Raw genomic sequence first — 24952 nt, forward strand, 5'->3', positions numbered from 1 at the left:
GTAATTTAGCTTTTGCAATGCCCCTGTCAATTATCATACGTTGGGAAAACATCGAGACCATTAAGAACAAGACTGAGTGAACATAAATCAGCCATTTGTAGGAGTGATATAACTTCCCCAGTAGCAAGACATTTTCTAGAAAAGGACCACACTAAGATCTTAAATGCACTGGCATAGAACACATAGTCCCTGCAGGGGAGGGGAGACAGGAAACTTCTTCAAAGGGAGGCGTTCTGGATGTATCATCTGGGATCTCTGTCTCCAGGTGGAATCAATGAAGATTTTGACCTGTTATCATTTCTTTGAGAATGTATTTTTTTGCTTTTATCATTGTCTGGCTATTTAATGCACTGTATGTTGTGTTGTGAACATGGGAGACACCAAGCGCTCCGACCGATGAATGGCCTGTCCCTGATGTGTCGGAACGCTCATTGATCCTGTGTCGGAGCACTTCCCAAAACAACAGCCATAAACGCGTTACCAAAATGGCCGCCAAGTAAGAGGACTTGCCTATAAGGACTTTGGGTGCGCGCATCATGACCAACACCAGACCAGCTTGTGTGTTTCGGTGTCAGAGCCATGGGGAAAGGGGTCGCTTGATTGGTTGTTTAGCTTGCCTACAGTACATGTTGTTAAGAAGCTCAGTGTAAGATATTCCCATAGATATTACAATCCTAGTTGGTATTTTGCCTTTGGATGACTGGATCGAATTTCACAGTCATAGTTTTTTCCTTCCTAGTGTAGCGGGACCAGGTTACCAATTAGAATTTGAAGTGTCGACTACGCCACCCAGGGGACATAGGTCACCCTTAGGAAAAGATGGATAAATAAACTGGATAGCCTAAACAAAGGATACCAGAACATAAAGCACACAGGTTCGTGCAAGGATGAAGCAGAGACAGGATTCTATGACAATAATAAATATTTTCTTTATTTTTCCTCTCAAAGTCAAGTTACAATACAGTAAAAGTGTGCAAAGCACTCAGATGGAAATGGGGCAGCCACACACACTCAGAACTGGTTTGGTTAGAGAAGGCCTACTGGTTCTTTGGGTATAGGAAAACACACATAAACTAGGAGGGAGGGCTTACCGCAGGGAGGCGATCTGGAAGATGGGTCAAACAGACCACACGTGAACACGGCACACCAAGGTGACACTACACTGCACTGACGGTGAGACACACAGATTCCCTACCACCAGGGGCCCAGCCTCCCTGCCGAGAGCCTCCACTCCTGAAACAAAAGAAAAGGGGTAAGACACAGCAAAACCCACCCCGGTTATACAGCATATGGCCCAGGCCTCTATGGCCGATAGATGTCCCCTTCCGTCTGATTAGTAAGGGACCTTGAAGAGAAAAGAGACTCTTGCAATTAAAAAAATAAAATAAAATAAATAAATAAATAAAAATGTATAAGGCAGTGTGAAATAAGTAGTCTGTATCATAATAGCACACTAGTTTAAATACATTGGGAAAAGTACTTTTTTTACTGTTCATGACCTCCTAAAACAAAGAGTTGTGAACAAAGAACAAATAATTTGATAATCATGTAGTTTGGCTCTCTCTCCTGAACACTGAGTTCCTGTCTACAGAGCATCATTCACACCAATAATGTCTTTGATCCAGGGCAGGAAGTAGGGGACTCTCATGTAGACTTCTGGGTATTCTGGGGTATCGCACGGTGCACCTGTGTAGGCTGTGACTCCATACAGGACCTTGGCCTTGCCCTTTCCACAGATGAGAGGACCTCCAGAATCACCCTGGCAACAAACGGAACATGGGACAAGCCAATCAGGAGACAGTGCTCTCTGACACAATTTATGACCTGTTCTATTAAGGAAGTGAAAAGTCATGCAGAACTGTGTGTCTTTGCTACGATGTCAGCAGGAAGGACAGGCCAGGTTTCCTCATAGTGGTCACTTGTTGAACTCTTCATATGAAACCATATGACATTCCTGATCTTATGGATCACACTGGACATTGGACACTCCCTTTATGGTTGGTCAACTAAACTATGTTCCACTATAATAACTATAACTATAACAAACTATAACATCGGTGGTATGTTGATATATATAAGTATAAATACTCTTTTGATCCCGTGAGGGAAATTTGGTCTCTGATTTATCCCAATCCGTGAATTAGTGATACACACTCAGCACAAACTAATCCCGGCGCAGTGAGCTGCCTGCTACAACAGCAGTGCTCGAGGAGCAGTGAGGGGTTAGGTGCCTTGCTCAAGGGCACTTCAGCCGTGCCTACTGGTCGGGGTTTGAACTTTATGGATCACACTGGACATTGGACACAATGTCGGGGTTCGAACCGGCAACCCTCCGGTTACAAGTCCGAAGCACTAACCGGTAGGCCACGGCTGCCCCTCAAATCTAAGAGATTTAATTCAACACAGCTCACAACTGAATCCATCAAAATCACTGCAAATGATTTCAGCTGACGTGTGATGCCTGTGTCCAAATATGGCCCTGATCATTCCTGGCCAGTCAGAAATGGGTGCTGACTTACCTGACAGAATCCTCCTCTGCCGTCAGGGACGCTGCAGGTCATCTGGTCCTGGTTGTAATACTGCTGCCATTTCGCTTCACAGTTCGCTGTCTTGTCCAGCATGACTTCAGCCTCGTACAGGACACTCTCTGCTTCTCGCCCGAGGACCCTCTTCCCCCACCCAGCCACCTCACACTGCTCCCCCGCACGGATCTTCCCATATGTCTTAGGGAGCTCCAACACCTTCACAAACTTGTTCAGCGTAGCCTTTGTCTTCAGCTGAGGAGTGAACAGTATACAGAATGCAACAGTGTTCTCAAAGGACAACTCCAGTTTAAGAATAACCGATGGTCTATTTGATATGGGATGATAATGAGGGTAAACATGCATTAAGGATCAAAACTAATAATTAGACTAATTAAGCAAACTAATTTTGAGTAAAACTGGAATATGCATTTACAACAAATTAGCATATAGTGGTAGCCTTTGAGGCAAGCTTGCTAAGTCAAGGTACTGTAAATCACTGATTCAATTGATTCACCTTCAACAGCATGATGTCATGCTCTCGAGTCCTGGGGTTGTCATCTTCGTCTTCTTGGGGTACTTTGGGATGAACTCAGAGATGCCAATGTGCTGTTGGCTCTTCTCCTGCTCACTGATGTTGTGGGTGCCCAGCACTACGTCGTCTAGGGGATCACTAAGGCATGCACACAACAACCAATATGATTACAGAGTCCAATCAGTCATTATGGGTTGTTCATTAAAAGAAACATAGCAATAGAATATAGTTTATATAGCACTAGAACACACAATCAACAACTAACATGAATGAGAATAGACACAAGACACAAGCATTTGCTTTAGAGTGGCTCATTAATATAAACACTTTCAAGAGGAACCCCACGTTTCTTCCTTACACACAAACATACACACGCACACATATACACACATATGCACACATGCACGCATGCACAAGTATGGTCGCACCTGCTATTATAACAGTGTGCAGCAGTCAGTACGAAGTCCTCTCTGATCAGCACTCCTCCACACCCGTGGTGTCTACGTGTCTGCAGTGAGGTCATGTAGGGTCTGGAGTGGGGCTTGGCCATACGACCCCCAAAGATGCCACTCTGCACTCCACCTGATAGTCCACAAGTATCCACAGATCATCAGCATTATGGCAGGGTATATCATTTCCATGTTAAATCAAATGATAATTCATTCACAACTATTACCTTACCTGAGATTAATATGAGATCAAATTATAATGAATTCACAACTATTACCTTACCTGAGATTAACATGAGATCAAATTATAATGAATTCACAACTATAACCTTACCTGAGATTAACATGAGATCAAATGATAATTAGTTCACGACTATTACCTGAGAATGAGAGATGAGAGAGAAGTAGAAGCAACAGCATTCTTCACCGCTGAGAAAGACTCACACACACTACGCATGGCACCCAACAGACACACACTAAAGCACACCCACACGCACACACACACTTCTCACCTTGCTAACTCTCTCCCTTCCCACCACCACCCCAACCCTTTCTGTCTGACTCTGACACACACACACACACACACACAGGAAGCTAGGGGGGCTCACTCTGTTGCAACACCTTTGCAGTGTGCAGTAAGTAGTGAGTGAGTAGTGTAGTGAGTGAGTAGTGTAGTGTGCAGACTGCAGTGAGTAGTGAGTAGTGTGGCCCAGCAGCACCAGTGAGCAGTAATTAGACTACAGCACATACTGGACTTCTTCTCATTTATTTCACTCTTATCTTATCAGTACATAACAGCAGCAGTTAGTATAGCGTGAGTCTATCAGAAGCATAGCATCTGTGTGTCTGACACAAGTTAGCGTAGCATCAATGTGTCTGACAGAAGTTAGCATAACATCTGTGTGTCTGACAGAAGTTAGCATAGCATCTGTGTGTCTGACAGAAGTTAGCATAGCTTCTGTGTGTCTGACACAAGTTAGCATACCATCAGTGTGTCTGACAGAAGTTAGCATAGCATCTGTGTGTCTGACACAAGTTAGCGTAGCATCAATGTGTCTGACAGAAGTTAGCATAACATCTGTGTGTCTGACACAAGTTAGCATAGCATCTGTGTGTCTGACACAAGTTAGCGTAGCATCAATGTGTCTGACACAAGTTAGCATAGCATCTGTGTGTCTAACACAAGTAAGCATAGCATCTATGTGTATGTCAGAAGTTAGCATAGCATATGTGTGTCTGACAAAAGTTGGGGCAATAAAAATACCTGCAGACGTGAGGCAAGAGATGGGCTGTTGTGGCTTCCTGTGTGTGTGTGTGTGTGTTTCTGTTTGTGTCAAAATAGCAGCAAGACCATCAAGGTCGGTTAACCCCCTGCCTGCCATCTTAATTTTTCTCATTAGGTTCAAAATTCACTGATCGCATGCATTGTGTTAATGTGGCAACTGTGTCCTGTTTCATTTCAGCGCCCATGTTAACAGGTTATATCTGCATGAACAGAATGTATGTAGTTTCACTGTTTTAGAAGAGGAGGGGACAGTGGACATGCAGCCAATAAGCACTCAGTATCAAATACATTTATTGTTTTATTGTAAACAAAGCCCTGGGGAGATGTACATTAAAACAAGTTGCTATAGATTGAAATTCACTTAAGCAGATTCAGAGAGAGAGAGAGAGAGAGAGAGAGAGAGAGAGAGAGAGAGAGAGAGAGAGAGAGAGCAAGGCACCTAACCCCTCACTGCTCCCCGAGCGCCGCTGTTGTAGCAGGCAGCTCACTGCGTTGGGATTAGTGTGTGCTTCACCTCACTGTGTGTTCACTGTGTGCTGAGTGTGTTTCACTAATTCACGGATTGGGATAAATGCAGAGACCAAATTTCCCTCACGGAATCAAAAAAGTACATATATATATATATATATATACTTATACTTACTTAAAAAGAAAAGAAAGAAAGAAAGAGCGAGAGAAACACACAAACGCAGCAATGTGGCTCATGGGTCCCTCTCTTTCCTCCCAGGAAATAGCCAGCAGGGTGTGCCAAAAATGACCCCCAAAGTAAATCGAGAAATGTAGGGTTCGTAACAGTAATGTTTTGTCATTTGGTGACTGGCTGCTCATTCATTCCCTCTATTTCCTCCCCATCACCTTCTTGATCCAGGGCAGGAAGGCAGAGACCCGGGTGTAGACCTGCGGATAGGCTCTGTTCCTGCAGTCCTGGCTAGTGTACGCATCAAGACCCTGAAGTTTAGTATTGCACACTAGAGGCCCTCCTGAGTCTCCCTGGAGAGAGAGAGAGAGAGACATTAGATCTATACTGCTATGGCAGTACAGACATGGACACATAGGAGCTTAATAAACACTGATTAGCATGATAGCTTACCATCTAAGGAAAACTGAAATCATTATGGCTACTTGACAGAACACACACACACACACACAAACACACACACACACACACACACACACACACACACACACACACACCTGGCAGAAGCCCTTGCCCTGGCTGGTGCTGCTGCACATCATGTGGCTGTGGTTAAAGTACTTCTGCCATGAATCTGCACACTCCTTCTGATCCACCATGTGCACCAGTGCCTCCTGCAGGAGGTGCTCAGCGTGGGAGTTCGGGGCCTTCATCCCCCAGCCGGCCACCCAGCACCTTGTCCTTGCAGGGACCTCCCCGTCCTTCTTGGGCAGCCCCAACAGCTTCACACACTTGCTCAGCTTCGCCTTGCTCTTCAGCTGCAGAGGGGGGGACAGACCAGCCACACAACACATCTACACACAGCTGACCACAACACATCTACACACAGCTGACCACATTACGTCTACACACAACTGACCACAACACATCTACACACAACTGACCAGTCACACAACACGTCTACACACAACTGACCAGCCACACAACACATCTACACACAACTGACCACGTGAAATATCCCCTGGAACACATCTACACACAACTCAAGACGTGAAATATCCCCTGGAATTTTGTTTCTTTCTATTACACCTGCCAGGGAATCCGTGTTATGTGGCTAAGCTGCTGCCTAGCAGGTAAAACACGTTAAAATGGATATATTTATTTTTATTAGCTAGAAATGATGCCACATGTCTACATTCAATGCTATTTAAGCCACCTCGAAAGTTTGTTTAGCAGTCCCTCCAGGATTTCGCGAGGATTTTTTGTGATTGTTGCGATCTAAAATGCCTGATTTCGCGACAACTTTTCTAAAAAATTGCGATGGAAGTTGCGGTGAATTGCGAGAGGTAGTGAAAATTGCAAAAATAGTTGCGATTTTTTTTTATTATTATTTTTTAATTGAGGATAATTAAGGTTAGTAAGACCAAAATTACACTGATCATCTTGATGCTTATTAAAAAGGATAAGTAAAGGTAAATAGTAACAGAAAATCAAAGTAGGCCTACTTTTTTTGTGTAAAAATTTTGACTGGGGTAATTCACAAAGCAGTATAACCTTTCGTAGAACTGTCCAAAAAAGACAGCCCCTAAAGAGATGGCATCATATCATGTTTCAATACATTCATATATGTTGTAATTCATATTAAGTTCATATATTTTTAATAATTCATATTCTGTGACTTGCATAGTTACTAATAGCCAACTAAGTATCTAGTAATTTCATATTGATTTAAACTATTAGACTACACTTTTCTTTAATGTTATTACATTGGTGGTGTGTAAGTCTAATTGACTGCCTGCCACTTTAAAGACGTGAGAGTAGCGTAATAACATTTTTAAGCAGATTGGAACGCTTGCATCTCACTGTGTTCGGCTACGACTGGAAAGTGGAAATAACTTTTTGCTTAAGATATGTGGATAGAATTCGGGATGTTTTCTATGTCATTAGTTAAAATAAATGTTAAAAAATAACTTGTATGAAATCATTCTTGGATCATAGAAGAGGTACATTTCTTACAATGTTATTAATTTCTATGATTTCGGTAGCACTACACCAGTGGTCCCCAAACTTTTTCTTCCGAGGGCCAGCTCACTATGCCTGGCTCTAAGAGAGGGCCAGAGATTCGGAGTATATAAGTAAACTTATATTATGTAAATGTCATGAGCTCTCTCTCTGCCTGGTAACACGCGCTGATTGAAGCCTAACTAGCTCCACCTGTCCCTGCTCTGCTCTGCTCTAATTACTCTGCCAGCTGCGCTGCATTACCCACTAACCTCTCCCAGTATTTAAAGCCCTGTCTTTTCAGCTCTCCTTTGTCAGATCGTCTGCAAACCCGCACCAGTTACCTGCCTGTCTTGAAAACGACTCTGACTCTTTGCCTGTGAACCCAGACCTGCTCGACTACTTCTTTGATCTCCAGCCCCGGTGATCTTGACCTGCCTTCCGTCTCTCTTCTACGAATACAGCCTAGCCCTTGACTGTACTGCTGCTTCGTTTCAATTGCTGTTGTGTGTGTGTTTCCCCAGGACTTCCCGGATCATCCAGCTCCTGCCATTGCTGCTCGGCTATTGGGGAACACACACACGCAGACTCTTGGAACTCCCGGAACCCCTGAAACCCCTGTAACCCCAACCCTTAAATAAACTTTCTAGCGTGGCGGCTTTTGTGGTCCTCGTCCTGTTTGGTGTCTGACAGTGCGATCTGACCAAACATGGACCCAGCGCCACGGTCGAACCAACATGGAAACCGGCGAACCAGAACCACCCACCGCCATGCAGCGCCTGGAAGAGACTGAGAGAGAGGCAAACCGCAACACTGCTGACACTGCCCTCCTTACTTCAAGCTGCCTACCAACAGCTTCAGCAGTTCCAGCAGCAACAGCAACAACTTGCTATGATCATTCAACTTCTCACCAACCTTTCTCCTCTGCCTGCTCCCACCGGCCCAGCCCCAGCCAGCCTGCTCACCGCCCAGCACCCGAGTCTCCTGCCCAGTCCACTGCTGCGTGGCTGCGGAGCCCCAGAACCCAGGATCGGCAACCCAGAGCGGTTCAGCGGCCACCCAACCCAGGTTCCTGACGAGCTGCGTGTCCAGTTTACCCTGCAACCCAGGACTTTTGCCACTGAAGGGGCGAGGGTCGGTTTCGTGATCACTCACCTGGCGGGCGAGCTCGACTCTGGGGAACGGCGGGAGTTCGAGCGCCAGACCCCAGCATGTGCAACCTTCAACCTATTCGCAGAGGAGATGCTCAAGGTATTGGATTTGGAATCCACCACAGCCGAGGCATCTCGGATCCTGATGAGTATTAGCCAAGGCAGAAGGACTGTTGCGGATTACTCCATTGACTTCGAACTGTGGCAAGTCGTAGCTCCTGGAACATGGAAGCATTGGTGGATGCCTTCCTCCACAGCCTGGCGGACTACATAAAGGGCGAGCTGGTTTCCCATGATCAACCCCACTCTTGATGAAGCCATTGCTCTGGCTGTCGCATCGACCGCAGGATCCAGGTCCGTCGTCGAGAGAGAGGGCCATAGTCCATCCACCAGCACACGGAGGTCCCAACTGCCCTTCTGTCCGCACCTGCCACACCGTCCTAGCCAGCGGACCAGTCTGAACCGATGGAGATCGGCCCAGCCTCCTAACCCCTGCAGAAGCCAGCGACGCATCACCTCAACTTATGCCTGTACTGTGGTGGTGATGGTCATCAGTCGCTACCTGTCCAGCAAAGGCGGAGCTCACCAGATGTAGGAGGAATCGGATGAGCTCAATGAACATTCCGCCCTCCATCAGCCGTAAACCCCTCATCCAAGTCTGTCTTCACCTGTCTGATTCCACCCACACCCTGGCAGCCCTGGTGGACTCTGGCGCAGAAGCAAACATTATTGACACAGGACTTGCTCGTCAGCTGGGCTTGGAAAGCCATCGCTTGTCCACTCCTGTTCCAGCCCGGGCCCTGGACGGTCACGTAATTGGCACAGTTACCAACATCACAGCCCCCATCTCAATGATGGTGTCAGGAAACCACCGAGAGACCATCCGCTTCCACCTGCTCAGCTCCCCAGGCCAACCCCTAATCCTGGGCTACCCTTGGCTCCGTCTCCACAATCCTCACCTCAATTGGGCCTCGGAACTGTGAAAGAGTGGGGGAAATGCCTGCCACCTGACCTGTTTGCGTGCTGCCTCGCTGCCCTCCGGCTCAGTACCCCCCAGCACTGCCCCCGACATTTCTAATGTCCCTGAATGTTACCATGGCCTCCGAGAGGTGTTCAACAAGACCAAAGCCACATCTCTGCCCCCACACCGTCCGTACGACTGTGCCATTGATCTCCTCCCTGGGACTGCTCCACCCAAAGGTCACCTCTACTCACTATCCCCTCCTGAAAGAAAAACTATGGAGGATTACATCAGGGACTCCCTGGCAGCTGGACTCATCCGCCCGTCTTCCTCGCCAGCTGGTGCGGGTTCTTCTTTGTGGGAAAGAAAGATGGTTCTCTTAAGCCCCTGCATTGATTATCGAGGTCTGAATGATGTCACAGTGAAGAACAGGTACCCTCTGCCTTTACTCACCTCTGCTTTTGAGTTGCTCCAGGGATCCACTATTTTCACCAAACTGGACCTTAGAAATGCTTACCACCTAGTCCGAGTAAGGGAGGGTGACGAGTGGAAGACTGCATTCAACACCCACACCGGCCATTATGAGTACCTGGTAATGCCATTGGCCTCACCAACGCCCCCAGCGGTATTCCAGGCGCTGGTGAATGATGTGCTGCGGGACATGCTGAATAAATTCGTCGCCGTGTACCTGGACGACATCTTAATTTTCCAGAACTCTGTCGAACACACTCGTCATGTCCAGCTGGTTCTTCAACGGCTCCTGGAGAACTCCCTCTATGTCAAAGCGAGAAATGCGAGTTCCACGCTCAGACTGTGTCGTTCCTGGGATACATCGTCGCTGAAGGCAACATCCAGATGGACCCGCAAAGGTCTCGGCAGTTACCTCCTGGCCAGTTCGGGAATAGGAAGAAGTTGCAGCAATTCACCGGGTTTTGCCAATTTCTACGGAGATTCATCGGAACTACAGCTCCGTCGCCGCTCCCCTCACAGCTCTGACCAGCATCAAACACCCTTTTCCTGGACCCCAGAGGCCAACACAGCCTTTCATACCCTCAAGGCCCGGTTCACCACTGCCCCATCCTCCAGATGCGGATTCAGACCCGGCAGTTCGTTGTCGAGGTGGATGCCTCAGGCGTGGGAGTGAGGGGCCATACTCTCTCAACGGGCAGAGGAGGGACAACAAGTTGCACCCTGTGCATTTTTCTCGCCGGCTTTCACCTGCAGAGCAATTATGATGTTGGAGACCCATGAGCTGTTGGCAGTCAAGCTTGCCCTGGAGGGTGGCGTCACTGGCTGGAGGGGTCCACAGTTCCGTTCCTGGTCTGGACCCGATCACAAAAAACCTCGAATACATCCAACGCCAAGCGTCTTAACCCCAGACAGTCCCGCTGGGCCTTGTTTTTCACCAGATTCAACTTCACCCTGTCATACCGCCCAGGTTCTCGGAACACCAAGCCGGACGCTCTCTCCCGTCAGTTTCATAAGGATGACGCCCCTTCCCAGGAACCTGCATCAATTCTGCCCGATCCCTGCGTCGTAGCTGCCCTGACCTGGGATATCGAGGAGGAAATTCAGGAGGCCCTCCGTGACCATCCCAGTCCCAGTGCATGCCCAGACGGTCGTCTCTTTGTCCCAGAGAATTTGAGGTCCCGGGTCATACAGTGGGGACACAACTCCCGCCTTGCCTGCCACCCGGGCTCCGCCCGCACCTGCCATCTCCTTGCCCAGCGCTTCTGGTGGTCTGCTTTGAGAAGGGATGTCCGAGAATTCGTCCGTGCCTGCCCCACCTGCAATCAGAACAAGTCCTCCCACTTTCGGCCCCCGCTGGTTTACTCCAGCCCTTGCCTGTGCCCACGCGACCCTGGTCCCCGCGTCTCCTTGGACTTTGTAACTGGCCTCCCACCATCAGGTGGGATGGCGGTCATTCTCACTGTGGTTGACCGGTTCAGCAAGATGGCACACTTCATTCCCCTCCCTAAACTGCCATCTGCCAGAGAGACTGCCCAGGCTGTTCTTGATCATGTCTTCCGTCTACGGGCTCCCCAGGGATGTTGTCTCTGACCCGAGGTCCATGAATTCACCTCCACATTCTGGAAGGAGTTCTGCTGTCTTCTAGGGGCCACAGTGAGTCTCACCTCTGGGTTCCACCCCCAGTCCAATGGTCAATCCGGAGCGGGCAAACCAGGGCTGGAGAAGGCTGCGGTGCATGGTTTTCGCAAACCCCAGGCTTGGGCACAACAACTGGCGTGGATAGAGTATGCTCACAACTCCCCTCACCTGCTCTGCCACTGGTATGTCACCTTTCCAGTGTGTGTATGGCTACCAGCCCCCTGTTCCCCAGCCAGGAGGGAGATGTGTCCTGCCCGCCTGCCCTGCGCCTATGCCCCCCGTTGCCGTCGTACCTGGTCACAAGCTCGGTGCCCACGCTACTCAAGTCAGCTGTCAGCTATGCCACTGGGGCTAACCGCCCGAAGATAAGCGGCACCCGCCTACCGTGTTGGCCAGAAGGTGTGGCTGTCAGCCAAGGATCTCCCACTCGCGGGTGGAATCGCGTAAACTGGCACCTCGATTCCTTGGCCCGTCTGCCCTATCCAGAGGGTCATCAGCCCAACCGCAGTCCGGCTCCAGTTGCCAACCTCCATGAGGGTGCACCCTACTTTCCATGTTTGAAAGTCAAGCCCGGCGCATGAAAGCCAGCTGGTCCCGTGCGCTTCCTCCTCCTCCTCCTCCCGCCCTCATTGGCCGGTGGGCTGGTGTACACCCGTTCGGGCCTTCCGGTCCAGGCAATGGGGTAGGGGCCTCCAGTATCTCGTCGACTGGGAGGGCTATGGGCCTGAGGAGAGAACCTGGGTGCCAGCCAGTCGGATTGTGGACCGGACACTCATCGCCCGACTTCCACCGTCTGCATCTGATCAACCTGCAATCCGTGGGGGCCGCCCCAGAGGGGTCCCTAACCGTCCTGCCCGCCCGGCTTCCCTGTCCTGTGCCTGACCCTGACCTGTGTCGGTACCTGTCCCATCTTCTGTCCACGACCCTCCAGCTCCCTCCGAGGGATGAGGATGTTCACTTTCCGGACCATTTCCGAGGGAATTCTAGCCCTCCCACGGCTCCCCTCCGCCCTCCCGGCGTGGTGTCCTCTTGGGGACTTCTGGGGCCGTCCCTAGGGGGGTTCTGTCATGAGCTCTCTCTCTCTCTCTGCCTGGTAACATGCCAGCTGATTGAAGCCTAACTAGCTCCACCCTGTCCCCTGCTCTGCTCTGCTCTAATTACTCTGCCAGCTGCGCTGCATTACCCACTAACCTCTCCCAGTATTTAAAGCCCTGTCTTTTCAGCTCTCCTTTGTCAGATCGTCTGCAAACCCGCACCAGTTACCTGCCTGTCTTGGAAAACGACTCTGACTCTTTGCCTGTGAACCCAGACCTGCTCGACTACTTCTTTGATCTCCAGCCCGGTGATCTTGACCTGCCTTCCGTCTCTCTTCTCACGAATACAGCCTAGCCCTTGACTGTACTGCTGCTTGCGTTTCAATTGCTGTTGTGTGTGTGTTTCCCAGGACTTCCCGGATCATCCAGCTCCTGCCATTGCTGCTCGGCTGTGGGGAACACACACACCAGACCCCTGGAACCCCGGAACCCCTGAAACCCCTGTAACCCCAACCCTTAAATAAACTTTCTAATTGGCGCTTTTGTGGTCCTCGGTCCTGTTTGGTGTCTGACAGTAAACTTATGTAAAATAAATAGCTTAGTGCTGTGAACAACAGCAGTCTACCTTAGTTGAATATTCCATTACATTTAATCATAGGCTACTGCAATTTAATACCATTATTAGTTGTGTTTATATTGCCATCATGCCATATCAGTGTAAAATGTAGCTCAAATGAAATAATACTAATAAAAAGACTTTAACAGTCCCAAAAGTGTATTTTATCAAAATGTGTGAACTCTGAACTCTGTGTATTTGCATACACAGCTCAGAGTTCAATGAACAAGCAATATCCTACAAATAATTTGAAGTTCTCAAACTATGAGAGTTTATGAAGTGCAGGCAAAAACATCTGAAATGACCACTTTCACTCACCTGATGAGAACTTGTGAATTTGTATGAACATTTGAGCGAGTTAATAAAAAAATAGAAATAATTATCCCAGAAAGTCCAAATATGACTTGACTTAGTTAGTTATTAAAAATTAATTGATACACTTCTAGAATACTTTGAGCACTAATGCAGTCAGCCTCTTGCATTGTTTGCAGGTAGGCCCTACGTTTCATTCCGTTTTGATGGTAAACGCAAACAAGTAAAACAACCACCAGTGGACAAAAAGAGTATTACATGTGTACTGTTAAGACTTCGCCATAGAGAATGAATGGGGAAATTACGGAGGTTATAGTTTGGCGATGTCATACTCTCATCGCGGGCCAGATGCTATATACCGCGGACATGTTTTGGGGGCCACCTTAAAACGAGGAGGTGGGCAGCGTATCCGACCCATTAGTTTAAGGACCACTGCACTACACAAACTGACCCACAAGCTAGCAAAACATGACCACGAGCTAAAAGGACATCTCAGGTGTAAATTATGCCAATTGGTTTGCATATTGTAGCCCTACTCAAATGTCAGTAAACCAAGTAAGCCTTAATTAACTTACTTTCATAGCCTATGCAGGTTAGCAACACCAGGTTGAGAGATGCAAGGAAAGCAGATCGTGCGTTAGCCTTCCATTTATTGTCATCAAAACTGCAGAGGAGTGAACAAGTTATAGGGCAGATCTCTGGTGTCTGCAGAAGTGAGTGTGGCATCTGACTCAATATTAATATAATGAGGGACTGTTGTGGTAGGTGAAATTTCACGGGGAAACCATGATGATTGGTCAAATTTGCAAAAAGTTATCAGTGTTTGGACAAAGTTCGAGGTGCCAGAATTCACAAGGATTTGCTGAATTTGCGTTAATTGTTGTGATCGTAACATCGCGAATTCCTGGAGGGACTGGTTTAGATCCAGTGATTCTGACGTCATGGAAACACTTCGGGACTGTATTGCTATGCAGATGGAATTAGGCGAGTTCGACTTGGACTGAGGGGCTAATCCACTGCGTCTGAAACCGATCTTTTTCCTCCGTCTTCCCTGAAACGCATCAAGAATATTTGCGTCCAAACGGATCCATCTCAACACGACTCAACGCGTTACTTCATACCATGCCTATAGGTGGCACTGTTTCTTTACAGAAATTGACCAAAGTTTGTGTGCTTTACAAACAGACAGAATAGGCTATGACAAAATGGCTAGTGCAAGGAAACCAGAATTGTTTGTGTGGACTGATGGTGAACTGTCAACTGTAAAACTAATAAACTTTATTTTACGGTTTGTGAAGGGTGCAGTCCGTCCTTTATTTGACTAACGCAGGTAGGCCTACTAATCACCTTTACTTTCTTTGGTTGTAGGATAGTCCGTGATTCACATTAGTTTTGGCTATCACGCAATTAGGCTACTAAACGCAAAGGCTTACCCAAGTGCTACCAGCTTAACGTGAGTTCTAAGCGTCTTTGTATGCTTATATCTGATTTCACTTTCGACTGTGAATGCATGTATATATGTTGTAAGACATGTAAAATAAATGAATGACACTGGCACTACGCACAAATTAATGTAGCCCTAAACTTACACCGCACTTTCCTAATAACTTAAGTTCTCTCAGCGTCACTGACAGTAGCTAGAATGCATTAAAAACACCCGGGAAAAAACAGTGTTAAGTCCACCAAGTCATAAGCTATCGGCGCTGCGCTTCCAGTTGTGATATTTATCTTACAGAGTGTAGCGTAGGTAATGTCATGTATGAAAACTAGTATTGTTAGGCAATACTATAGAAGTGCAAGTCAGGGCAGCTGAGGTGTGGCGATGACATCATCGATCACATAAGCAGGATGTCTTGGTTTAAGCTGTCTAAAGCGAATTCAAGCAGACTCACGGTTTCAGATTTCTCCCTCTGGGACCAGGTTTCAGAAAAGTGCGGTTTTGGGCAGTGCGTTTACAGGATTCGTTTGGGCCTTCGGCCAAGGCGAAGCAAAACCTCTGTGTTTAACCTAAAAGCGTCTCCGTGTGGGCCGGGCCCTGAGTCTGACTTGGTCTGGCTTACTACGTAAGCGTGATCTTCAGAGGCTAGCGGGAGGAGCTACAACAGAGGGCAGCTCATCCCGGACAGAAAAACTACAGTCTGCCTGGCGTGACTTCCTTGGGGAGACATCGGCGGGGGAGATATCAGCGGAATGTTGTTTTGCAATAAACACAGCAGAACTTTCATTCTTACTCATTAAAATGAGCATGATGACTGGCGAAATAAATTCTTATGATGTAGTTTAAATAAACCACTGTTGTCATACAGTTAACAGGCCTGCATTGTAGCACATAAATTCAATATCAAGTGTTTCCCCTATATGTGTGTCTATCTATTTAGCCAACAGCAGAAAATAACAGAATATCAAACGTTTTTAGTAGGCTAGCCTACCATTGTTGCAGAAATCACATTATAAGAAGGTATCCCTTCGATTTCTGTTTATTTTAGCATATTCCAACATAAGGAAGCAGCATGAGCCTCCCGTCATAATCGTCATGAGGACATTCCTCCCAAATGGCCCTATCCGTCTTTGAACTGGCGTCATGAGGGGTGTTTCAGCTCGTGCAGCTGCGTAGAGAAGGCAACTGCAAGATCTGTCTGCAGGCTAAGACTCGATATTTTAAGGCCATGTGACATGGTGTCATGTCACATGGCCTCATGGTGGGTAAGGAGTGGGTAAGACTGTCTTTAGTGGCAGGCTAGCACATACCGTTGACTTAAGCTAGCCTAGCACCTGCGAACTCTGCAATTAGAAGGACTGGATGAAGCGTGCTGAAAACGGTTTCAACTGATAAATATCACACTTGCTTACTTGGAAATCAGGTCTTATGTCCAAAATCCTGAACCATCCCTTTAAGGTTTTTTAACATCCGCACCCACCCGACCCTCAGTCATGTAGCCTAATGCCTGCTAGAGTTGACTGCTTTCGGAATGCTGTCAGTTGCCATAGTAGGCTATCCCAAAATCCAGCGATAAAACAAAGCATGAACTCATGAGCGTCGGTCTGCCATAGGCTATATGTATCCTCTGATTGTAATGTTTACAGATAGGCTATCTAGGCGATATTTGTAACATTTATTTTGTATTTGGCCTGTTATAAAATCATATAGGCCTATTGAACAATTTAAACACATTGTGAACCCCAAAGTTGGAGACATGCATATAGACATTGCTGCAAATTTAAAACGGATTACTCTGGAATGGCTAACTGTACAGGAGTGCTTTAAACTTTAATTAAAACTTTAAACTTTAATTACACCTTTGTGTTCGGTAAAGGTCTGCTGTTTATTCTGATATATGGTTTTCATGTGTTGAGGGAAAGTTTGAAACCAAGATGAATGGTTAGGGAGGCGGGTGCAGAAAATAGGCTATGATTAAATTAAAGTTAGGCTACTTTTCTCCACGAATCATTTACCACAACAACTAACCACCAACATCGTTTAAAAGCTGAGAAAAAGCTGGATAAATTGTGATACATGTGATGTCTGTGATGAATAGGCTACTTCCATAAGTAGTTCAGCAAATTTAGGTGGGACCAAATAGGCTACCTTACAGAGCAGCAGATCAGGGCTGGCCATATCGGCTTTGATGTACATTGATTTAAATGCATCCTTCACTACCCAACACGAACAAGAAAGAAAAAAAAAACCAATGAGCTTATGCCAGCGATTTCTGATAGGCCTAGGCCTAGAGAAAAGACAGCTATTGGTAACCCTAACAAGTAGGATTTGCTTTGCCTACTCTGCTGTTTGGTTGTCCCAAACTTTGAGGCGACCCATACTCGCATTAACTGAATCTTATCAACCCGAACTGCGATGTTCCAAACAGAGTGACAGGATGCAATGCCTAATAATCTCACTGCCTCGGCATAAAGTGATACAGTCGCCCTAGGCCTACTGTTAAACACCTGAAAAATATTAAGCTGCTGTTTTCTTTTCATGGCGAGGCACTAGGCCTACGTTTGAATGATTTATGACTGGATGGAGCGTTGCATTTTTAAAGCGCCAAGAACTGCTTATCCGGGTGTGACAAGTTTACACCAACCATTATCTTCTAATGTAGGCCCTATCCTTATGTTGAGATGTCCATTCTCTTTGCCCTAGGCTATCATTTTTTGTGTGTGAAGCATGTTTCCAATTAAGACAATACACAAGCTATTTTTTATTGTTTGTATTGAATGATTTCATGAATGAATTGTCTGCGAAAAGTGCGTGAGCTACAGGATTAAGGCTGGTGGCGCCACTGACCAAGGCCACAGTAGCCTGTGAACCTCTGATTTTCAAGGGGAATCACGGACCAGCGCAGAAGGCAACTCTTCTCTTCAATTTCCCTTCAAATTACTTTTTATTGTCTGAAGACATCTATCGCAAGAATCTAACATTCTAAGCAACAGCAAAGCAAATGCAAGCTAACCAAAGTGCAGTCGGTTCTCCGCCATGGTTTGGAAATCACACACCTGCTGCATCTGAAGGCCCGCATAATAAGGCCCTCGCCTATCACTCTACTGCGCCCCTGTTGCCGTAACATTAATAGCTGATGCTGCCTCCCCAAAATTCGCATCATGTGAACAGATCAGCAGGCCTGCACATTTTCACCTCGTTTTTCAGACACTGCGTTGCGGCAAAAGGCGTCTCATTGTTTTTTTGTTTTTTTTTGTTTTGTCGAGGTCGGGGTTCGGGTAGTTAATCAGGTGCATATTGAGGGTCAGTGGGTGCAGATTGACTCTCCTGCCAATTCGGGTGGAGTGCGGATGGTAAAAACCTTAACGGTATAACACTAGCCTATACTGTTGAGCATATTGTAATGCAGCGTTGAATGGATGAACAGCTTACATAAGGGTACCCCGCATTTTTCAAAACACACTCAAGCTTATGGTTATTGTCCCCACCAATTCTAAAAACAAACTGACGCCCTTGGTTATGGGTCAGTAATTATACATACTTGGGTTTACTTTTGTTTTTTTATACTTATTGATTTTGCCGGACATGGGTTTCACCCAAATTTGTTCAATGTTCTGTATCTGCTCCTTAGTTAAGGATCAATGCAAGTTAGCCGGAATGCCTGTGTTTTGCAAGAGTTTGAGTGGGGTCTGTGCAATTAGGGGGCACAGGGACTTAGGAGAGCTCTGTCTCAGTTCTAGAGAGGGGGCGTTTATTACTGTTTTTTCTTTTTTCTATTTTTTGTGTTTTGTTGGCACACTAGTCTCCTATGGTAGAAGAGGAGTTGATGGCATAACGTTAATATTACATAGGCTGGGTTATGAGTAATGTTCCTTTTCTCAATATTACTTCATGGAATGTCAGGGGTATGAGAAAATTAGTTAAAATTAAGCAAATACTGTCCAGACCTAAACACCTACAAGCAAAAGTCATATTTCTCCAAGAAACACATTTATTGTCAGATGAGATTGTGCGTATAAGTAAGAGATGGCCTGGGCAAATTCTAGCTTCTTGCTTCTCCTCACAGGCAAGAGGAGTAGCAATACTTATCCATAAATCAGTCCCCTTTAGGATTCACAAACTTCTTCAGGATCCTGCAGGTAGATTTGTGGTGGTTGGGGGAACTCTTTTGAATCAGGAAATTATTCTTGTAAACGTTTATGGGCCCAACAATGACGATGCCACATTCTTTAGTAACCTCTTCATGACCATTTCCTCTTTTCGAGGTTAAATAATTATGGGTGGAGATTTTAATTGTGCTCTTAACCCCCTTCTAGACCGCTCATCGAGAAATGACTCCTCCCATACAAATACCCGAAAGGTTATAGGCCGCTTCATGTCAGAGCTGCATCTTTGTGATATCTGGAGAATTAGAAATCCCACCACACTGGAATATTCATGCCACTCAAACACACACCAAACACAATCCCGCATAGACTATTTTTTAATCTCTGGGTCACTGGCGGCCAATGTACAGGACTGTGGACACAAAGGCATAGTTATTTCAGATTATGCTCTACTGTTTCTGCATTACCGCCATGATTCACATGCCAGGGGCCAAACTGTGTGGAGGCTTAGCCCGAGATGGCTCCAGGATAAGAATTTTCTATTCTGTGTAGAAAAGAATATTGAGTTTTTCTTTGCAACAAATACAGATGAAACCTCAGCATCTATTAGATGTGAAGCCTTTAAAGCCTATATTATAGGTGTAATGATTTCTTATACCAGTAGTAATTCAAATAAGACACATCTCCTTATGACTGAACTTGAGCAAGATATTAAAGACCTAGAAAGTGAGCTCTCAGTGAATAATACACCAGAGAATGTACAGAGGCTCTCAGAATTAAGGGCTAAATATAATGATGTTACAGCAAGTAAGGCCTTAAACAGTATCACTCGGTTAAAGCAGACATACTATGATCAGGGAGAATCAGCGGGTAAATTGCTAGCATGGCGGATTAAAACACTGCAAAACGAAAGGGCTATCACTGAGATTGAAACTGAAAGCGGGACAACAACTAATCCAACAGAAATCAATAGAGCTTTTCAAAAATATTATATGAACCTTTATACAGTACATCAGAGTTCCTGGATACTAATGTCCTACACCCCTTTTTGGATCAGCTCTCCATTCCAACTTTAAAGGATATGGTAAAAGAGGAACTAGACTCTCCCATTACAAAGGAGATTAAAGCCAGATAAACCCCACATAAAATGTGGGTCATATCGTCCAATTTCACTAATAAACTCAGATGCTAAGATTATGGCAAAGGTGTTAGCAAGACGTCTTGAAAACCATCTCCCTTCTCTGATCGCCTCTGACCAAAATGGTCATAAAGGGTCGTCAAGGTTTCCATAATATTCGAAGGCTACTAGATATTATAGATGTGAGGAGGGAAAGCCCAGACACAGAGATCGTCTCCCTGGACGCTGAAAAAGCGTTTGACCGGGTCGAACATAATTATCTTTTTGAAGTGCTTCAGCGGTTTGGGTTTGGTGAATACTTCTGTAAGTGTGTGAAATTGTTATATCACTCCCCAAGCGCATCAGTCAAGACAAACTATGTAACCTCCCAACCCTTCAAACTCCATAGAGGGACCAGACAGGGGTGTCCCCTTTCGCCCCTACTGTTTGCTTTAGCAATTGAGCCACTTGCTATTGCAATTAGACAAAATAGCAGTATAACAGGTATCAGAATAGGGAATGTGGAGAATAAAATTGGTCTATTCGCAGATGACATAGTTTTATTTCTGACTCAGCTAAAGGGCTCTATTCCAAATCTCCTTAGTTTAATACATACTTTTGGTTCAATCTCAGGATATAAAGTGAATGAATCCAAGTCAAATATCCTCTTTCTCAAACAATCAGAGAGAAGTTGTCCCCCAATACAAACCACATTTAAAAATACATCAAGTTTTACCTATTTGGGGATCAAAATTACTCATTCAACAGAAGACCTTGTATCCACTAACTATAGCCCAGTGATATCAGGAGTGACTAACCTTATCAACAGATGGACAACAATGCCAATTTCAATGATTGGCAGGATTAATATCCTCAAAATGAATGTCCTACCCAAATTTCTTTACTTATTCCAATGCCTACCACTCCCACCACCAACAAACTTTTTCCAAAATATGACTAAAATCTTCAGAAATTTCATATGGAGTAACAGACGAGCAAGACTACGTCTCTCTCTACTATATCTCCCATATGACAGGGGAGGGTTGAAACTCCCCAACCTCAAATGGTACTACTGGGCATGCCAGCTTTGGACAACCTCATTCTGGTTTAGGCCCAGTCCATCCCTCTCATGGGTGGCCATGGAAAGAGAGACTTCAGCCAACATACCTCTTAATTTGTATCTATACTCAGATAAACCGGATAAACTAAAGAAATCCACAGGTAACCCATTTGTTTCCAACTCCATTCGTGTTTGGCATGAAGTTCATAGCTACCTAAAGGTCTCCCTTAAGCTATAACGGCTCACACCCATTTGGGGAAACAATAATTTTCATCCAGGGGTAAAAGACAAGGGATTTAAACTATGGGCAGACAAAGGTATTGGCCAAATAGCAGATCTCTTTCAGGAAGATGTTCGTATGTCATTTGAAGATATTAGAAAACAATTTGACATACCTGCTAAACATTTCTTTAAATACCTTCAAGTCAGAGACTTCATCTATAAGACCCAACAAAAGCTCTCAATGCCAGACCTCTCATCAGTAGAAAATATTATGGTAAGCCCACACCAGAGAAGACTTATTTCCATCTTTTATAAGATTTTGTCATCTGGGTCTCCAGAGACATCTGAGGACAAGAGACTTGCTTGGTGCGCAGACTTAGGGGAGGAGATAAGTGGGTCTGAATGGCTGAATGAAAGTATTTGTACCCAATCACAAACACAAACTTCTAATTCAAGTTTCATATTATTACAGTATAAATGGTCAATGAGGCTGTATATCACTCCAGAGGTTTTGAATCATTTCAATGGTAATATTCCTGATGTATGTATTAAATGTGAAACACATAAAGGGACGCTTTTCCATTGTTTATGGTCCTGTTCAAAAGTACAAGAATTTTGGAATGAGGTTGTTGAGACACTCTCAAATTTGTCAGAGGTGATTCTTCCTATGTGCCCAAGAATGTGCGTTTTGGGACTCTTACCAAAGGACAATAATCTCAGCCGAGCTAACAGAAAGATGGTTACCCTAAGCCTACTACAAGCCAGGCGGACTATTGCAAAATGTTGGAAGTCTATACAGAGGCCGACTACCAAAAGCTGGCTAGAGGACATTGTACAAGTTATAGCCATGGAAAAAATAACATATTCACTGAAAGGAAAATATGCTCTGTTTGAAGAAATGTGGACTTCCTTTTTGGACTTTGTTAAGGGCCCTCAATTTCTTAGGGCTCTAAATTGACCATACAATCATTACCCCTGTACAATCGCTGGGATACCCACTGTCTAAATACTCCTTGCTTATGTACCAATGAGCGTGCCATTTGGTTTTGAGTGTTTCATTTATTTTTATTCATTTTATGTCTCATTATTATTATTTACTTTTTTTTTTTTCAATTTTAATTTCATGTATGTTTTTGTCTAGTAGCTTGTTTCTTATGTTTACTGTATTTGTAACTTCTTGTTCCTTGAAAGGAGAAAAAAAAAAGAAAATCCAATAAACACATTTGAAAAAAAAAAAAAAAAAAGTAGTGTACCTTGAGCAGCATGATGTCGTAGTCGTACTGATTTGGATCTCTGAATTGAGGGTGTTTGTGGAACTTCTTCACCTGGATCCTCTGCTGGCTGGACTCTTTACTGTTGATGTCATGGGCCCCCAGAACCACCTCCATGGCCCGGTCAGGAATGGACCGGCTGGAGAGGAATTTAGACAACAGTGCAATGTGGGAGAGAAAAGACCGATGAGCCATCTCAGATAGGGAGAAATACACACAGCCCTCCACCCAGAACAACATTCTGCTACACACACACACACACAGATATCAGGAGATGTCTCCCCCAACAATGACTCTTCAAACCAGTTAGTATTAACAGAGAAAAGGCTATTACATTAACTTTCCTGTCACCTACAGTATGTGTGCATCCCATGGGGCGAGGACTATCAGAAACCTCACAACAAACATTCATCTCACACTGTGGACATTTCCACAAAGGGAAGCTTCACGGACGAAGAATGAAAGGAACCATATTTTCAGAGCACCTATGCATGATTAAGCTAAACATTTCATTAAATGAAGAATTTATATAAAAAATATACTACGCACACATAAACACACACACACACACTCCCCTACTTAAGACAGTGTGCAGCAGTCAGTACGTAGTCCTCCCTGATCAGCACTCCTCCACACACGTGGTCTCCTAGATACTGCAGTGAGGCCATGTAGGGTCTGGAGTGGGGCTTGGCCATACGACCCCCAAAGATGCCACTCTGCACGCCACCTGCCAACAACACACAAACAAAACACCCTCAAACAAACACATCTGTAAGCACAAAAACACACACACACAAACACACACACACACACACACACACACATACACACACGCACACACACACACACACACCACGATGTCCAGTGAAGGCTCCTGCCAAACACACACACACACACACACGGTAACACTTTACAGTAAGGGTACATGAATTATCATGAATTCATGCATGAATTAATTCATGATTTACTTATTACTTCATTCCTTAATATCTCATGAATCATCAGGAATGTACATGAGTTCATAGTCTGTCATCAATTAAACTCAACCCAACTTGTGCAGTTCTCTAAACACATGCCATTGTTCACAATTTAGTTGAGGGGCCACACACATGATGAATTCATGAGTAATTAACCTGACATACATGTAATCATGATGATCATGCTTAAGAAATCATAAATCATAATGATGGACCCACCGTACCTAATACTTTAGTTGATGTGTTGTTCATGCATGAGGTCATTAATTATAAACTATGAACTCATGTAAATTCCTGATGATTCATGAGATATAAAGGGATGAAGTAATGCATACATCATGAATTAATTCATGCATGGATTCATGATAATTCATGTACCCTTACCGTAAAGTATTACCGAAGGCTCTTACCTGAGAGTTGCAGATGGGAGAGAACAAGCAGACACAGGAGCAGATGCATCATCTTCACCACTGAAGCATGATACAGGAGATCACTTATTTATATACTGCTACACACACACACACACACACCACACACACTGTTTTCTTAGTAATCAAGCAGGAAATGATGCTGCTGTGTTGAGGGTTGTGGTTATGGTTTAAACTGGGGGATGGTGGAACACAAACTTCAACAGAATGTATCAGAAGATTATTACAGTAATACCCAAAGAATGCATTGAAGCCCCTTCTCTATGTGTTGACTTTCCATTACAGGAAATTAGCCCACTAAGGGCACAGGTACAGCAACGCGTCACTATTCAGCCCTTTCAACATATTTTTAGGGACTATTTGTTCATTCAGTGTAGAATACTTCAACTCAACAAGCTAGCCTAACGTATAATTCATATAGCCAATAGCCTAACCTGTAATTCATTTAGCTAATAGCCTAACGTGTAATTCATTTAGCTAATAGCCTAACCTGTAATTCATGTAGCTAATAGCCTAACCTGTAATTCATGTAGCTAATAGCCTAACCTGTAATTAATTTATCTGTAATGTCTGCCTTACTGCCTTCTTCCATTAATGTCGTCTTCCACTCAGGCCTCGTTTACATCTCATACAGTACCACTGCAGGAGTTTTCCCTGCCCAGCCTCTCCTGTCCTGAGGAATGTTGGTCGGTCACATCCACAACCCTACTGAGTCTCTCATCCT

General features: G+C 45.2%; 1 protein-coding gene and 1 pseudogene across 1 annotated transcript; both read right to left on the bottom strand.

Moving 5' to 3' along the window:
• Positions 1–1087: 1087 nt before the first annotated feature.
• LOC125292250 lies at positions 1088–3640 on the bottom strand (annotated as a pseudogene).
• Positions 3641–5507: 1867 nt separating this feature from the next.
• LOC125291732 (granzyme B-like) lies at positions 5508–24280 on the bottom strand. Its single transcript, XM_048238583.1, has 5 exons — positions 24211–24280; positions 23403–23550; positions 22806–22962; positions 5986–6243; positions 5508–5781 (listed from the first exon to the last, which is right to left on the bottom strand). Exons 1-5 carry the CDS (start codon positions 24260–24262, stop codon positions 5629–5631), a joined length of 768 nt encoding a protein of 255 aa, XP_048094540.1. The 5' UTR covers positions 24263–24280; the 3' UTR covers positions 5508–5628.
• Positions 24281–24952: the final 672 nt, after the last annotated feature.

This window comes from Alosa alosa, chromosome 3 (genome assembly GCF_017589495.1).
Source record: "Alosa alosa isolate M-15738 ecotype Scorff River chromosome 3, AALO_Geno_1.1, whole genome shotgun sequence".
In the NCBI taxonomy this organism is placed as follows: domain Eukaryota; kingdom Metazoa; phylum Chordata; class Actinopteri; order Clupeiformes; family Clupeidae; genus Alosa; species Alosa alosa.

Bases quoted from the DNA above. Each gene is read 5' to 3' on its own strand.
- LOC125291732 (XM_048238583.1), bottom strand. From the start codon at position 24,262: ATGATGCATCTGCTCCTGTGTCTGCTTGTTCTCTCCCATCTGCAACTC. The intron at 23,551-24,210 runs GTAAGAGCCTTC...TGTTGTTGGCAG, and splicing joins CTCCCATCTGCAACTCTCAG to GTGGCGTGCAGAGTGGCATC. The intron at 6,244-22,805 runs GTACACTACTTT...CCCCCTCTGCAG, and splicing joins ACGACATCATGCTGCTCAAG to CTGAAGAGCAAGGCGAAGCT.